The 18,884-nt window shown below is 42.5% G+C and overlaps 1 protein-coding gene across 1 annotated transcript in view; it reads left to right on the plus strand.

Annotated features, from left to right (window-relative positions):
- IQCK (IQ motif containing K) overlaps positions 1-17,357 on the plus strand; it is a 68,496-nt gene extending 51,139 nt beyond the window's left edge. Inside the window, exon 9 of the mRNA XM_044304507.1 lies at positions 16,425-17,357. Within this exon, the coding sequence (XP_044160442.1) occupies positions 16,425-16,531 (107 nt within the window). The 3' untranslated portion in view covers positions 16,532-17,357. The remainder of the gene's footprint in view (positions 1-16,424) is intronic.
- Positions 17,358-18,884: the final 1,527 nt, after the last annotated feature.

The raw sequence follows: 18,884 nt of genomic DNA on the forward strand, positions 1-18,884 counted from the left end.
CCTGTCTACTTGTGTTGTCCCTGCCTACTTGTGTTGGCCCTGCCTACTTCTGTTGGCCCTGCCTACTTGTGTTGGCCCTGCCTACTTGTGTTGGCCCTGCCTACTTCTGTTGGCCCTGCCTACTTCTGTTGCCCCATCTTCAATCGATTTAGTTCCACCTACAACATGGGGCCACTTTTAGGTTCCACCCCTGCACCAGTTGGTAGTATGCATGATCCAATACATAAAAAGGATCCGAATACAGTCTGCTGACCTAAAAGAGCCAGGTTTACCTTGTATCTGGATAATCAACTATTCAGATATCCTTGTAGTCATGTTCTCATACATACATACATACATACTTATTTTTGGCCAATCGACCATTAATATCTCAGAACAAAAGGGCACTTCTTATCTGGAAAGGAGGGCAAGTCTGGCACTGCGAGTCTGAAAAGACAACCAGAGTGCAAAATGGAGCAGCAAATACACAAAGGCAAGTAAACATGTAGACATTAATGACAATCTTCTGATGCAATGAAGCACTTAACACATGATGATATGGAATAAGCAATACTGCTGTTAATTCATTTTTAGCTTTAGCATTAAACAGAAGAAAAACAAACTGAAAGTAGGCACCCAGCATCATATATACTCTTAATTTCTAGAGTCATTTTGACCTGCTATCAAAGCACTTTGCATTTCTATGTCCACCTTGAGGAACTCCATGAGACCCTTGACCTTCCATCTGGCAAGAAGCATTTCTTGAGGTTAGGATGGATGTGTGCATTTTATAAAATCTTATTAAAGGGAATCTATCACTAGTTTTCTGGTGCCCTAATGGTGGGATTAGACGGGCCGATGGAGCTACTTGCTCAGTGAAGGAGACCTTCAGCAACCTCCTTCACAGTAGGAGGACTAGGTATCGCTTGTCCTCATACAGAATCATGGTTTCCGGGCAGCAGATCGCTATTTAGACAGCACGATTTGCTGCCCAGAAACGATGATGGTACCTGCACGACAGGATCACCCGATGAACGAGCGTTTGGCTTGTTCATCGGGTGATCAGCGGCACATTTAGATAGCAGATTGTCGGGAACGAGCGTTCGCAGGATCTGCCCGATAATTGGCTCATGTAAATCCACCTTAAGGATAACCTAAACTATTCACAGATAACCTAGGCAAAACCCCAGGTCACTTTCTTTACATAACCCAATCGTTTGTGGAACAGCTTCAGTGTTCAGTGGAGTTGGCTCAGTACACAGCAGGTGCCAGAGAGTCCTGATATTCATGAGAGAGAGTCAGGCCCTCTTGAATATCAGGACTCATTGGCTTGATTTTAGCAAATGGCTGGATAAGCTTAAACAAGGTGACCCAGCATTTTGCTTAGGGTGTCTGTCTCTAGTTTATGTTACCCTTAGTCAGGGCAGTAAAAGATATTGACAGATTCACGATAAGTACCAGCCAGAAATGATCATCTTTCAGTTTCAATTTCAATGGTCCTCTCAACAATTAGGATGTCTCTGACATCAGTAATCTGAAGGGAAATTTCTGAGCTATGCCAACGGAGGTTAGAGTCTTTATTGGGTAGGAAACTAGACAGCTTTTTGTGTGCATACATCTTGCAGGACACATTGTGAATGCATTGTGGCTTTCTAATTTACTGGATAATCCATCCTAATTCTGCATTTCGGTAAGGGTCTGAGCACTTACAAGGACAATATACCATATATTGTATTATATGAGCCCCATGCAGTGCCCAGGAATTGTGCTTTACTAAATGCACCTATACTTTTGCCTGTCGAGTGATTAGAAGCATCATACAGCCACCAAGAGTGTTGAGCTCTTTTCTTGAAGGTGGTTGTCCAGGATTTTAATATTGATCTTCACGGTAGGCCATCAATATCTGATTGGCGGTGGTCAGACACCTGGCACCTTCACCGATCATCTGTTCCATAGTAGCCCCGCCATCCAAACTACACAGCTCCACAGCTCGGTCCACGGTATAGTGTACAGAGCTGGTTACTGCAACACCGCTACCATTCACTTCCGTGGGAGCAGAGGTAAAGAAAAAAATCCACCACCAAGCAGAATTTCATTACGTGCGTTTCTGCAATTAAGGGCATGCAAAATTTTTCAGTAGTTGGTCATCAGATTTTCATTTTTTTTAACCAGGTCTTCAAAGATGATATTGAAATTATCATGAAATACGCATTGTTGACTGTAGTGACCAGAGTTCAGCTTTCATTTTTAATCTTCACTTCATAAAGAAACATGAACTGTGATTGAATGCTGTGGGCAAACAGGATCTGGTTGATACAAGAGGTCTTTATGAAATTGTGCTCACTTTTTGATGTCAGATCATGTTCCTCATCACAACTAGCAGAGCGGAGGGGGTGGGGGGGGGGGGGGTAAGAACTCTGTCCCATTTATTTTATGAGAGACCTATGCCCAGACTTCTACAGTCACGGAGCATTTAGATCTCAGCTTGTTTGCCTTCTGATTGCTTCTGTGAGAAGAAACCAATTGCCTCCTGGCAGAATAGGATTTGCTGTTCATTTCTTAATGCTCACGTTCCAAATCATCTTAGTATTTTGACTATAAACATTGGATAAAAGTTGGGTGAGCTGACTTTTGTTCCAGAGCCCAATGTTCTCCAGGCATCTGAATAAAAATGTATTGAACAGATTGGAAATTTAGCCCACTCATAGCCCAGCACCAACTGTTTTTTGGCTGTCTGGCAGAGTACAAATATTTGCAAGAGGAGGGAAATTATGATGGCAGCCTCTTCTTTAATAAGCACTGGCATCTGTGCAGACGAGTCAGGTTATTTCTATAGAACTTGAAGGGGTTGTCTGAGATTTTCATATTGATGGCCTATCCTCAAGATAGGTCATTAATATCAGACCATTGGGTGTCCAACTCCTGGTGCCCTCCTGTCAATCAGCTGTTTTAAGAGGCCATGGCACTCCAGTGAACATGGTGGGTTCCTCACAGTATACCAAGCACAGCTCTACACTGTATTGCTCACCAGAGCGCCGGGGCCTCTTCCTGGGCCAGTGACGTCACTTTCATTGGTCACATGGCCTGGGAGTAGCTCAGTCCCATTCAGCACCGATCAGATGTTGATGAGCTATACTGAGGATAGGCCATCAATATTAAAATCTCATCTTTAATGCCCTATTTGTGTGCCAAATAGTCAATCAGAAGAAAGGCTCAAGTCTCCACAAACTAAAATTATTTCTAGAGACTTTCATAAAATCCAACAAAGAATAGTCACTGCTTACGTGTTTCCAACACCCTTGGTGTTCTTAACCTTAGTCCAACCAAGCTTGTTCGAAACGTGTAAGCGGTGACTATTCTTTGTTGGATTTTATGGCATGCCCTAAATAAATCTATCTGTAGATGTGTAGATATCCTTTTCTGTCTCTAGGACAGCCCAAAACAGGCCAAATAACAACTGGTTAGGCTCTGTTCACGCTACGGTTTAGAGCATCTGTCCCGGTTTCTGTCACTTTTCACTGCAGGAATAGGGTAGCATGCCCCAATGGACTCCAGAAAGTCAACGGATTTGGAGTTATCCTTCAAAGGGTTATGTTACCTTCAATAAATAGAAGCCATGATGCTAATGTGGCAGACAAGTATGCCCTAAACCAGGGATGCCCAACCCGCGGCCCTCCGGCTGTTGTAAAACTACAACTCCCACCATGCCCTGCTGTAGGCTGATAGCTGTAGGCTGTCCAGGCATGCTGGGAGTTGTAGTTTTGCAACAGCTGGAGGGCTGCAGGTTGGGCATCCCTGCTCTAAAACATTCATCTCTAACCTGTGGCCCTTCAGCTGTTGCCAAACTGTTGTGCCATCATACACTTTTGGCCGCAGACTGTCAGGGCACGTTGAGTGTTGTAGTTTTGTAACAGCTGGAGAGCCACCAGTTGGGAAAGCCTGTCTTAAAAATCTCAAGCCCACACCAGTCACATGAAGGCAGTTGTCACCAATGGCAGAGTTCTTATGAAAACTTTATGAGATAATATCTTCTAGAAGGTGATTTGGTTAATGACAAGTTCAAGGTATGTAGTACTTTGTGCTTTATGTCTCACCATGCCACTTGTCTAGGCTGAAAGTGGCTTAATATCCAAGATGACTGCCATCACTGTGTGTAAATGATGACCATATTCTTTAAATTGTGCCTCGTTCGAAAGCCAAGGTGCAATAAATGCTCTGGTCGGTCTCGTCATGTGTTCATGTTATGTTTACATACATTTTCAATGTAATGACTTTATATCAAATGTTATATGTTTGTGCTTTACAAGACATATCAGGAACATGCTTGAGCATTTTAGAAACCAAACCAAAATGGCTTCATATTAAAATACTTGAAAAAAGTTAATACTTTGTTCCTCTTCGCATGATGTTGTTCTTCTTCCTTTTAGCCACAGGCCTGAGGTATGTCTCCCAATGGCTCATCTTCAGACCTGGCTCTTTGCTCCATCTTTCTGATTCAGAATGAACTGCAGGATATCCTGTTAAGTAAGATAGGATATAACAAGACAAACTAATTAACGGTTTAACAAACCTGCTATTAAGTAAAGACATTGGAGACGTGATCTATGTGTGCATCAGCACGGTGGTAATCCAAGCTCCACACATGGTGCTGACTTCACATGGACATTAGAGGACGTGTAATCATCTTGTGCTGAAACAGCTGACGACAGCCAATGTAAGGCACAGCAACATTATTGGTAGGATCAGCATTTCTGGGAGGAAATGCAAGTACGGTACATCTTAAAAGGACCACTACATCTAAAATATTCTACGTAAGGGGCTTGTTAAATCAGCTTTCACATTGCATTTGTAGTGTCGTTTGCCGCATTTGCCAGGTCAGCTCCCATAACATATAGCAGACTGTATCCGTAGGCCCCCCGTCACCTGATAGAGGCCAAAAGAGCGCCGTTTTGACCTCTACCAGGTTGCAATACATCAAATATGGCAAATATGATCTTGACACTTAATGCATTTAATACACATAAAGAGCATTTATCAGCAGGATCAAGCCTGTTAAACCAGGGATAGGCCAGACCAGGGTTGACCTTGCCGATTACAGTAATACCTGTCTTGTGAAAATCGGTTGTGGCGTTCCTAAGGAGAAAAAAAACAAACACTTTATGCAAATAAGGGCTTCAGTGCACCCGGGGGGTAGGGCCTAGCCCATTGGTACACCTCAGTTCCTCAGCTTTCCAATGCTGGCCATGCCCCTTGTGCACCAAAGCCCTAATCTAGCCAAAGAATAAAAGTATTTTTTAGGGAACTCGACGGCTGATTTCCACAAGACAGATATCATTTTAGTTGGTGGGATCAACCCTACCTGGTTTAATAGGATGGATTGTGCTCATAGGTGATCTTTAATGTCAAGTTAACGCTACAAAGTAGGGATTCATGGGACAGCTATTAAAGTTGGTACTTGCTAGGCCATATCCTTACCTTGAATAATGACCATGACACCATGATTTGTTGGCAAAAAGTAGAGTTGTACACATTTTTTTAGGAGCCTCTGAATACATGCAGGTACTAACTAAAATTACCATGGGTGGGGCCAGCCTGTGCCCGGTGCTTTGTAGGCACTGATCTGCAGCTCCACTACCAAGGGCTAAAGGCTGATGCCGTGGACCATTTACCTTACCACAGTCCTATCTTTACATGAAAAAGAGATGAACTTACCAGGTGAGTGGATGGGTGAATCCTAGCCCTGCATTGTATTGTCCTCACCCATGTCCAATACCATATTTTATAGAGAAGATAGCTCAGCATACAGCTCTATTTTGTCAAAATGATGTACCGCACTGAAGCCTCAACGCAGATGTGAGCAGAGCCTTAGGCTAGGTTCACACCAGCTTTCTCCTTTTAATTTTTTCTTGTTGGTGTCGCATAATGGACCCCACTGATTTATAGTGTTGTTTGTTAAAAAAAAAATTGTGTTGAACGTTATACAATTTTTTCTGGCAAATATGACGAAATGTGCATTGGAGGCTTCGCATGGAACCATCAATGCAGATGTGAACAGAGCCGTACCCAGACAAAGAACAGTTCTCCCGCTAGAGGGTGCCAACTTGCAGCACCATTGACTTCAGATTTATTTCAATTCCTGTCATAAATAAAAACTGATCTTTATGGATCCTGAAAAATATCCTGTATTTAGGCTGCGACCGCACTGCAATCTTAATGCCGCACAGCCATGAACAGACAGTGCGGTCCTGATTAGTTCATTGGAGACTGCTGGGATATTTTAGGTGCTGCGAAGTCTAAATTAGTTAACTGGAGCCAACTGCTGCTCGTACGGCCACGCGGTACTCAAGCACAGCATGGTCACGTCGCAGTTGTGTCACGATAGTGATGTGTGGTCATATCTTTAAGGCTACTTTCACACTTGCGGCAGGACGAATCCGACAGGCTGTTCACCCTGTCGAATCAGTCCTTCCGCTATTTCGCTGTGACTATAATGGGGACGGGGGCGGAGCTCCGGCGCAGCACGGGAGTGCATGGCGAAAGGCCGCCGGACTAAAAGTCCTGCATGTCCGACTTTTTAGTCCGGCAGCCTCTTACTGCGAACTGTCGTACTGCGCCGGAGCTCCGCCCCGTCCCCATTATAGTTAATGGGGACGGAGCGGCGGCACGGCGAAATAGCGGAAGCACGGATCCGACAGGGTGAACAGCCTGTCGGATCCGTCCTGCCGCAAGTGTGAAAGTAGCCTTACTCATAGGGTCTTTTCTTGTGATCCTGAGGTCAGTATTTCACTGAATGAGACTACTGAGCTATCTCTCCATATGAATGTCTTATCTTAAAAAAAACAGGGTCAGGTCATGCTTTTATATATATATAGATCCACGTGGCTCTTCAATGTGGCGAGTAACATGTTTCATACAACAAACATATGACATGCTTTCAGACTGACGTTACGACCTAAGACAGAATGTGTCAGCTGCACTACTTGGAGGGATCTCACGTTACAAAGTCTAGTGGAATACTACACAAGAGGAGAAGTCCTGTAATAGCTGCAATAGCAACTGCTTCAGATAAATCTTTGTCGCACTCTGTGAGGAGCTGTAAGTAGGGTTCCAACCCCGTTTTCAATGAAGCATACAACTACAGCTTATTTGGTTTGCAATTATGCTGATTCAGGTTTTTATTTGACTTGCGGCAATATTCATATCGTATAACGTTTCGGCACGCAGGCCTTCTTCAGATACTAAGCCGCCGGCTTGGAAGAGGGAGAATTGGTAGCAGAAAGGCAGACGCAGAAGGGAACAATGTGTGTAATACACACTTGAGTGAACTGGTGAGGCATCTGCAATAGCAACTGGTTCACCCCATTACACTATAGTAAATAGAAAACATTGACTATATTGGTCCCCATAGCAAAAATATTGGGGCCACCCTCCCCTATGCTCCTGTAACCCATTATCTAAGGATAGGGTGTCTTGACATAACAAAATTCTTTAAGAAGGGCAGTGTGAGCCTCAGGATGTTGCTATGCATCTTGCTTGCTAACTTGAGGTGCCCTTGGAAGGCTTTACTTTGTACTTCAGTTGTAGGGTTTATCACTACCTTATTTTCGCAAACCTTAGGGCTTAAGGGAAGGCACAAAATGGCGCCTAAGGCACGTTTCATATTTGTGTTGTTATTTCTGGTTTTGATATCTGGCAGAGGTCATCAGTATCTAATCCAGGACTCCCGCTGACCAACTGTTTGAGAAGACATCGGCGCTCACAGTACCGCTTTGGCCTTCTCTCAGCTTTTTCTAGGCCCTGTAATGTCACACTCATCGGTCACATGGCCTAGTCGCATCGCTCATTCGCATTGAAGCGAATCAGGCTGAGCACGATACCAAGCACAGCTACTATACAATGCACAGCGCTGTGCTTGGTTTGCTGAGAAGGCCAGGCCGTAGCGCTACTGCGAGCACAGTTGCCTTCTCAAACAACTGATCGGCAGGGGTCCTGGGTGTTGGACCCCCACTGATCAGATATTGATGATCTTCTAGAGCAGGGCTGGCCAACCTGCGGCTCTCCAGCTGTTGCAAAACTACAACTCCCAGCATGCCCAGACAGCCTACAGCTATCAGCCTACAGCAGGGCATGGTGGGAATTGTAGTTTTACAACAGCTGGAGAGCCACAGGTTGGCCAGCCCTGTTCTAGAGGATAAAACCCTTTAAGAAAAGGTAGGGAACAAATGGTAAAGAGTATAAGTGCAAGATCAGACTACACTGGGTTGTTTGTTGTCTGTTTCCATGGAGACACAAGTGTGCATAACAGCTGTAGACACAAAACATTAGGAAATCTTTAATGAAGACTATTTACAAAGTTGCTTCTTTTTCACTGTAGATGCAAAGGAGCAATGTGTCAAATGTCTTTCACCCATGTTCAGAATAGCATTGTCTATTTTATTCACAGCTTCCATTATCATCCAATTATTCCGACTTTCTTTGTGTAACTAATTAGCACCTTTTGAGAAACGACACTTCTCTGCTTTACAACAAATACTGTAAATTTGACACTAACGGGAAGTAATAATATATGTGAAAAGTGGCGTGTCAAGCCAAATGAAATAGGGCAGCTTATTGAGAGAGAAATAGATGTAATATGGTCACAGTGTATATCAGCGTTTGAACTATGCCCCCAGTTCCAAACATGAAGAGCTCCACGTTCTCCAGGCAGTCACCCACCTCTGGGGTATTGAATGTCAGCAGCAGTCTTCACTTTGATGTGGAAAATCACAGAGCACTCAGCAAAAATACCCCTGATACTGAAAATACATTTCAGAATGGGGACGGCATGGAGCCAATTATCACTGTTTAGGCCTCTTTTACACGAGTGTGACGGATTAGCTCCGGATGCGTTCAGGGTGCTTTCAGTGAAACTCGCACCATTTTGCAAGAAGGTTCAGTCAGTTTTGTCTGTGATTGCATTCAGTTGTTCAGTTTTGGGTGCAATCCGTTTTGATGCGTTTTTCACGCGCATGATAAAAAAACTGAAGGTTTACAAACAACATCTCCTAGCAACCATCAGTGAAAAACGCATCGCACCCTTTAAAGGGAACCTGTTATCAACTTTATGCTAACCTCACTGAGGGCAGCATCAAATAGTGACAGAAATGCTGATTTCTGCGATGTGTCACTCATGAGCTAAAAGTAAGTGGTTGCCGAGAACCAGCATCATAACCAATGCAGCCCAGGCCTTGAAAAGAGTCCAGTCTACCTGAGAAGAGTCCTGGTTATTCCTAATCTCCTGCACTCCCCGCCCATCTGCTGATGATTGGCAGTTCTCTCCTAGGGAGAAAACTAGGTAGAAGACTGTCAGTCATCAGCAGGAGATTAGGAATAACCATGACTCTTCTCAGGAGGCCGTGACTCTTTTCCAGGCCCAGTCTGCAATGATTGTGATGTTGGTTCTCGGCAACCACTTGCTTTTAACTTAGAAAGGACAGACCGCTGAAATCAACCCACCTGTCTCTACTTTATTCTGCCGTTAGTATGGGCAGCATAAAGTTGATGACCGGTTCCCTTTAATTCTTAATGGAAGAAGTTTAGAACAGCCTTAAGTCTTCCTAGAGCTGGTCACCCCACCAAACTAAGTAATCAGGGGAGAAGGACCTTGGTAAGGGAGGTGACCAAGAACCCAATGTTTACTCTGGCTGAGTTTCAAAGATCCTGTGTGCAGATGGGAGAAACTTCCGGAAGGTCAACCATCACAGCAGCACTCCACCAATCTGGGCTTTATGGCCAAAAAGAAGCCTCTTCTCCGTAAAAGACACATGAAAGCCACCAGTTGTTTTTTTTTTAAGCACCTAAAGGACTATCAGACTGAGAAACAAGATGTTTTGGTCTGATGAAACCAAGATTTAATTTTTAGCCTCGATTGTAAGCTTCATGGCTGGAGGCAACCAGGCACTGCTCATCACCTGCCCAATATTATCCCTACAGTGAAGCATGGTGGTGGCAGCATCATGCTCTGGGGGTGTTTTTCAGCGGCTGGGACACGGAGGCTGGTCAGAGTTGAGGGAAAGCTGCATGAATCAAAGTGCAGAGATATTCTTAATGAAAACTTGATTCAGAGTGCTCTGAACCTCAGACTGGACTGAAGGTTTAGTGTTCAAGAAGACAATGAGCCTAAGCACATAGTCAGGACAACACAGGAGTGGCTTAGGGACAACTCTGTGAATGTCCTTGAGTGGCCCAGCCCGAGCCCTGACTTGAACCTAATCGAGCGTCCTTGGTGAATGCCTGTCCACCGATGGTCCCATCCAACCCGACAGAGCTTTAGAGGATCTGCAGAGAAGAATTGCAGAAAATTCACAAATCAGGTATAAACCTTGTGGTATCATACCCAAGAAGACTGGAGGCTGTAATGATTGCCAACGGGGCTTCAACTAAGTCGTAAGTAAAGGGTCTGAATACCTTATATCAATGCAAGATTTTAGTTTTTCCTTTTCAATAAATTAGCAAAGATTTTTCTGTTTTCACTTTGTCATTAATATGGAGTATTGCGTGTACAATGAGGGGGAAACTTGATTTTTATTTTAGCACAAGCATAACAAAATGTAAACAAGTCAAAGGGTCTGAAGACTTTTGGCATGTATTATATATAAATATATATTACCATGTTATTGGTTAATATTCCCATACGAAAAATTATGAAACTACACCATTTAATATCCAAATCCAGGGGTCTATACATACATGGTGGGCCTTGCTCTATGTATGTATACAAACAATTATGTCATTACCCAGTGACTGCTGCAGATACAAGATAGGGGTACAAATATGAATTGCTGATGTGATATGAAATAACTTTCTACCATTTGGATATATCAGCAATCCAATCAAGTGATGGATGTCCCTTTAAAATAGAGTTATGACCTATATGCCAAACGTATATCTCTGTAATAAAATGTCCGGTCAGCTAATTGTTGGACAGGCTTCAATACTTTCATGAATTGACTTTGTGTTATCCAATGCTGAAGCTAAACACCTATCCTACCAAAGTAATGTTTTATTGAGCCTTTTTCATATCATGTGAACCATTTCACTGGGCAGGTATGAAAACTTTGCTTCTCTAGCTGAGCCTTTAAGAGGACCTGTCCCCTCTCCTGACCTGTCTGCTTTAGCAACTACTTGCATTTCCCATGTAATAACAATTCTGGAGCTTCTATTCTTATGTTTTTATGTTGTATTATTTCTTTATTTTTCCTGCTAGAAGTTATGAATGAATTGCTAGCAATCTGCAGTAAAGGTCCAGATGGGTGTTACCAGTTAAGGTTGTGGCCCTACACAGTTTGACACTATCTAATCAGTGCTGCCAGTATCAGACTGTGCAGGGACCCCCCAACTAGTAACACCCATCTGGACCTTCATTGCAAACTGCTGGCAACTCATTCATAACTTCTAGCAGGAATAATAAAGGAATGGCACAACGTAGAGTCATAAGAATAGATGCTCCAGAGTTATTACATGGGGGATGCAATTACCAGAGCTGCTGCCGCAGAGATGGCAGGCGAGCGGACAGGTCCTCTTTATTTGTATTCTCTAAACCTCCATGCTCCTTTCATGACCATCCTGTTTCTCAATGCTCCTTGCTTTTTATCCTAAGCTCTAAACTTCATACTTGATTTGACATTCCCATACATTCCATTTTCTTCTTTCTTTCTCCTCCTCCTCCCACTTTTACTCCTCATCCTTTATTTTGCCAACCAAATTCATTCATCTTTGCATCTCTATTCCTTCCCCTCTTCTTCTTTCAATTTCTCCCTCTCTCTCATTCCACGTGTCCTTTCTTTCCTTTACTTCTGCTCCATGGTCCCTTCCCACCTTCTATACCAGTGTATCAATGATCATGTACTGAGATGAAGACGGACTCTTCAAGACACTGCCGAAAGGATGGAGATCACAGGATGCTGTCGTTTTTAACATTTATTTCAACATGTAACAAGCAATGTGTTTCGGGATTGGACTAGTCCCTTCCTTGGGTATTACTCACTATGTATAAGGCCTGAGGAAGGGACTAGTCCAGTCCCAGAACATGTTGCTTGTTACAATACATTTTTGAAAATACACCTTTGAGTAGTGCCTGGCAGCGTCCATTTTATCTCCACCTTGATACATGGTCCTTTTGCCGAACACGTTGGAAGTTGGGCTACAGCCACTTCTTTTAGCACCATCAAGGAGGTTGTGCTTCTAGCACAATGCTTCAAGGTGACCACTCTTACCTGTGCGCCATTCTCCTTTTAAATTGGGTAATGCCATTTTAACCTTTGTGTATGTTTTCTATTTAGAGTGGATGTATCAGCCATTTCATCTCCATCTTCACCTTCTGACTCTTTCTCGAGGCCCCTTTACACTGCTCAAGTGTTTCTTCCCGACAATCGCCTGCCCGTCAAAGGAGGAGACCACTGCACTGCACTGTACACTATACACTCGTCCCCATACAGAATCATTGTTTGCTGGCAGCAGAGTACTGTTGAGATGGCATGATCTGCTGCTGGCAAAGGGCGATTTAGGTGTCCACACGAAAGGATCCTATTACCCAATGAACGAGGCACACCTTTTCGTATGAACACTTGTTAGCAATAGTCATCCCAACAAGTCTTGTCCTCGGTCTTTCCATAGTCTGGTATCATAGCCCATCCCCATTCCCTTCATTGTAATATCTGATGTCAAGACCCAATCTGCAGCCACAATCCATCCACTAACCTGATTTACAATAGGCTCCCCTTTGACATGTATTTTATCAGCTTATAGGTTCAACTTTTCCTACCTGGAAACAAATAAAATAATACAGTGATACAGTCATAGCTTTTATCAATCATAGCTTTATGAAGGTATCTACCATTGGTGTGGGAGCCATAGATATAAGATGCAAGATGATAGTCGCTGATTGCCACCATGGCGCACAATGGAATTGCAGCCATAGAGTATCATTTAGCGATATTTGTCTGTAACTCTCAAAATTTCCTTCAACCCCTTTAGCTGCTTGCTGCAAAAAAACATACAGGACTTCTCCAAAAATCTATAGAACTATTGCATGACTTATGGATCCTGTTATTAATAGGAGTTTAATTATCCATCCATTGATTTATCATGACTCTTGTGGTTTGTTAAGACCTGTTCCACCTAAGTTGTGGCTTTTTGATGGTCTGGTATCTGTATTTTTAGAACTGGCCTCAATGATGGAGGTATTTTGGTCTTAAAGGAATTGTCTGGGGTTATAAAGATATCACACTAATGATAATAACAGGCTGGAAATAGAAAAATTATAAATGTACTCTTTCTTTATTTAAAAAATCCAGCCCAGTCTGCCATCAGTACATTGGTCCAATGGCCCACGTTCTGTGCCATACTCCTGCATAACCCATTCAGAGAAAACATCAGTTTTGCAATACTAGTAATACTAATTTCAACTTTATATATAGTACTTCCTTTTGCTCATTATTACAGCTATAAATGGGTTGTCTGGTTAAGGTAATCTCTTCATATATTTTGAATCTTCTTTGAAGAAAATGATCATGAGGAGTCTTAGAGGGGTTGTCCTATGTGGACATTTATGGCATGTCCACAGGATATGCTATAAACGTCCGGTAGGTGTGGGTCCCACTACTGTGACAGGACCCATTCTCCCACTGGTGACTGTGTATGCATACTTCTTTCCATATTGAGAGTCTTCCTTGAAGAAAATGGTTGAGGGGGGTCTGAAAAGGTTTGTCCCATCTGGACATTTATGGCATGTCTACAGGATATGCCATAAATATCTGGTAAGTGTGGGTCCCTGTGGACTCTGGGACAGGGCCCTTTCTCACACCCCCGGGGATGGGGGGGATGCATATGCACAGCGCTTTTGATATTGTGTGTCTTCCTTGAAGAAAATGATTTTGGGGAGTCTTAAACGGGCTGAGCCATCTGTTCTTTTATGGTATATCCATAAGATATGCAATAAATGTCCAGTAGGTGTGGATCCAAGCTCTGGGATGGGGCCCTTTCTCGCACCTTTCTCGGTAATGGAGAAGTGACTGCGCATGCACAGCTGTTTCCAATCCACATCTATGGGACTTCAGAAAATAGCTATTTTCAGAACTGCCGTAGAGGTGAATGGAGAGAGCTATGCTTGTGTGGCTACCTTTCCTGCGGTATGAGAAGAGTTAAGAGCAGGTCCCAGAGGTGGGGGCCAGCACCTATCAGACATTTTTGACATATGCTGTGGAAACGGCATAAATATCCAGATGGGAATATGCCTTGACGGCAGGTATCAACTTTTAGATGTTTATGAGCCTCAACATAAATTCTTGATTTCCTTGCAGCATTGTTGCCTTGAACAATAAACAGTAGAAGGCACAGCAATGCTATTAATGTGTTTACTATAACCACTGCCACATGGGCCAAAATCACTTCTAGACTTGTTCTAGACTCACTGTAATTTGGTTTTGTTAAAATTCATAGTACTTCTGGGTGGTTACAGGTGTCAATTAATATGATAAATTGATGGAATTCCATACAAGATATCATGTTTTCTTAAATATATTTGAGACCCTGGAAGTTGAGGCTGACAGCGACAGCTGAGAATGTTTGTCAGACTGAACGGGCAATGATCGTGGATTCTTCTACTCTCTTGAATTTAACTCATCCTCCAGACTTCTTACCATATGTTGGTACATGTAATATGGACTCTACTTAGCTGGTCTCCTTCCAGCAGTAAGAGGTCTAGCTAATCCTCTAGACTCTGCTTATTTTGTTTTGCCTTTTACTTTTTGTACAATAATCTCTGGAAAAAAACAGTTTAGCCTTTTTGAGAAGTTGTTATTTTAAATGGTTAGTATGAAGGGTAAGTAGAGAAATATTTAGTACCGGTTTCATTCGAATAGTATCTCGCTAGTCGAGAAACCATAACATAGTGAGGCTAAATATCAGGTCCAATTGGCCAAAATCTTTCCTTTGACTGAACCCAATTGGTTGCCAGTTTTGTAGCCTCTCCGTTGAGTAAAGCTCCACACATAGGCCAGCTCAGTGATAATGTTGACCATGTGGTATTATGGTCATAATCATTCCCCAGAATTACAAGGCATATTTCAGAAAACATAATAAAGAGCCACCTGAGAGCTATTTCCGACATATGGGTGACAGCACTGAGCACTTAAAGGGTCACCCAAAATTTCGCCAGTTGAAAAACCATATTATAGTGGGGCTAAATATCAGGGCCAGTTAGCCCAAATCTCCTGTGATTAAACCTGATTGGTTGTCAATTTTTGTAGCTTTTCCTGTGGGAGAAGCTCCTTGACTAGGTCATGGTTGGCCAGCTCATTGTTAGAATTCATTGATAATTTTGACTATATGGTATTTTGAATATGTAATCATTCTCCTAAATGACAAGGCTTATTCTAGCAGACATAATAACAACTTACTAACTTTACTTTCTGCCAAATCCTTTAAACACCTTAAAAGATGGTTTTTGAATGTCTATCAAGACCAAATATATTTGTGGATGCTTACTTCGATCAACAGATTTCTTTGGGCATGAAATGTGGTACCAATTTTGTGTTGGCTGATTTTTTACCTTGCAGCAATGGGGTCTTGGGTCTTAATCTGACCAAAAACTAAATCTAAAAACAAACAGAGTGCAAATGGTGCGTCCCCCTCACAGTTTTTTTTATAGGTTGTGCCTGGTACGGCAGCATAGTTCTATTCACGTGAATTGGACTGAGCTTACTCATATGTACTGTGCTTAGTCTGTGCAAACGAAGTAGGGGATGTTAGGGATGTGGGAGATGATCTGCTAGTCATCTGAGGTCCTAACAGTTGGATTCCAGAAATCAAACTTTGATGGAATGTCCTAAGCAACTGGGGTTGGACTCTGCGTCTATACCATTTTAAAAGCCTATTAATATCACATTACAGTGTAATATAATAACCCTTTATGGTAACCATGCACTGACTTATCTTGTACGTAAGCAGGAACGAGTGATTGCAGATCTGTAATTATGATTTGTGTTGCCAAAGCAAACCAATGAATTACTGAAAGGATGCTTAGCTACTATTTAAACAGGGCAGTGCACAAATGGATTTCCATTGTTGACCTTGTCTAAAGTATCACGTTCAGAAAGCGCTTGCATTGTCTGCCACTTCTGCCTCATTTACTAAACTCTTTAGTTTATTGTGGATGGATAGAATTAAACCATGACGTGGTCATTATTTCGATGTGTACACCGTCTCAGCGAGATACCATAGCTGGCTGCAGGATATACGAGGAGGGTTTGTCCATGGATAATTGTGCCTCCTGGTACAGGACGTCCTGTTTAGTTTGTTCTCCAAGCTCTGGCCTCAATAAAATCATTTTGACTTTTTAACAAGAGAATAATCTCGAGGCTTAACACATAAACCTGACCTGGTTTGTTTTTCTCTCTTGTTCGCAGTGGAAAAAGAATCGGCGGATCTGGAGGACCCAGGATCGTCATTGAACAGTGCCAAAGTCTCCTTTCATGTGGTGTCACCAACATCTCAGAACACAACAAAAATATAAGTACATTGGACATCTGGTAGTAAAAAGTAATTATTCGCACCAAGTGCCTCTTTCACGTCTGTGAATCCCAGGACGTGTGCTGCCCATGTTCTGCATGGACAGCACACGTAACCACTGATTTTGCGGTTTTTATTTACACATTATTGATTTTCCATTGACCATGGGTGATCATGAAGACATGCACTACTTTGGTCTGTGAAGCGGTCTAGACACCCTCATTAATGTCTGTCGGTCCATGAAAACCACTGGTATCCGTGTTCTGTCAGGGATTTTCACAAACTGTTGGTAGGAGATTCGCTGGATTCTAGAAGCTAATTTTTAGCTTAGCAGTGTACATGGAATACAGATGGCCATACGGAGGGCAAGAAATAAACACATGGACCAAACATGAATTCTTCATAGACATCTTCATGGATAAACCACTGACCATCTTGTCATGGATGTCATCATGGACATTAATGTGTGAAAGGGATTTAAGTGAATCTGGTATCTAATGAGCTGCTGTTTTTGTCTAGGAACAGAATGGCATGAACATCTGGACACGTGTAGGAAGAGACACGGAGGTCCAAAAGAGGACTTGTCTGACTAAAACTATGAATGGCAGTATATTTTACAGCTTCCTCAACCAAAAATCTGACTGATTCAATTGTTACTGCAATTCCCCTCATACTCTACCAGTGATTGATATAGAAGAGATTTTTGGGCTAAACCCATTGATGGCCTATCCTTAGAATGCAGCTCAGCTCCACTCAAGACCTTTGTACCACTAATCATTGAAGGGTCCAGAAGATCAGACCCCTAACTATTTGATGTAAAGATGATTCATTCATTATTTTTTTTCTTCTGGAAAACCCCTTTAATTAAACTGGTATCTGTTGGTTGTCTCGCAGTTGACATTTTTCACCTAAGCTTTTGAATGGAGTGGTGATGGAGCATGCTTAACCATCTGACCATTCAACTACTTTTTCACTGCTGTCATACATTGAGGAGGAATGGGGGGGGGGGCAGGGCTCTAATTGAAGTGATCAGTGGGGCCCTAGTGATCAGACATTTGTGTGAATAGGTAATACATTTTGATTGTGGGAAAACCGCTTTTAAAAGTGTCTCCTAACATGTCTATTTTAGTAAATACCGTATGTGTATTCCCCATGAAATAATAATTCTGCAGTAGAGTCCTGTAAATGTAGGAATAAATTAACCACTAGGTGCAACCGTTTTTCTTAAATGAAAAATGGTTGCACCTAAAACACATTCCAGGACAGGTTCCCATGAGCCGAGTTCTGAGTGGAGTTAAAGGGGTTTTCCACCTTCACAGATCCAATACCCCAGCACAACCACTACACAGTGTAGGAAGCCTTCTGCTTCCTTATTCTGGCACTGATGGCTGCTGCAAGCAGCTGATCAGTGGTGGTGTTGGGAGTCAGACCCCACCGATTCGGAGGATAGGGCATCAATATCTAAAAGGTGGAAAGCCCCTTTAGAGTTCTTTTTTGTTGGACTCTATACTTTCAATGAGTCACATGAATGGGGTTTTAAAAAATATATTTTTATATATCCATCTGAAATGCTTGATAATCCTGCATCTGTCAAACCCAGTTGATCCTGGCAGGACTTTTGCTGTACTACTGCACTGTTAATTATTATATTACTTTGTTCCATAGAAAAATTGCTTATTTCTGGGAAATCTGGCGTTATAAGGTGAAGGAATGGAAGACTTACTAAAGTATAGGACTAAAACTATTTTTTTTTTACCATGACCCAAGTGTTCCTTCTGCCAGACATAGAATTAACTGTATTATGGGTTCACAACTGCAAACACCAAAAGGAGGAATCCATCATAAATCAGTGTTTTACTCCAGTCTATGATATCCGCTGTGCTGCCAGAAAATGCACCTAATTTATGCGCATCCTCCGGAAATCCGTACCCCTAAGCTGAAATTTTGCCAGTTCAGAGCTGGTGTAGATTCCGGTATTCTTTTACACCAGAAAACCGACGTAAAAGAAAATAAATAAGCCGGGCCACTGGACCCTCCCTCCACACGCTCCCTTCTTGAGAAAGTGGCAAGGGCATTGCAGAAACGCCACTTGTGCCTAAATTTAGGCTCAATGGCGTTTAAAAAGTCACAGACACGATGTTTGCACTTTTTTAGGTTCTGGCGTGAGCGGAATGTAATAAATTCCTCCCCAACCAAGTGTAGTATTTTACTATCCGGTTCATCGGAGAAAAAGATTTTGATTGGTAATTATGTGTGACACAGACATTGCAGCACGTGTTCAGCCGTTCTAATAATACAAAGAAACCCACAAAGAGATTTGTGGTAAAATCTTTATTTTTGTTAACAGCATATTGAAA

Source organism: Bufo gargarizans, chromosome 8 (genome assembly GCF_014858855.1).
Source record: "Bufo gargarizans isolate SCDJY-AF-19 chromosome 8, ASM1485885v1, whole genome shotgun sequence".
In the NCBI taxonomy this organism is placed as follows: domain Eukaryota; kingdom Metazoa; phylum Chordata; class Amphibia; order Anura; family Bufonidae; genus Bufo; species Bufo gargarizans.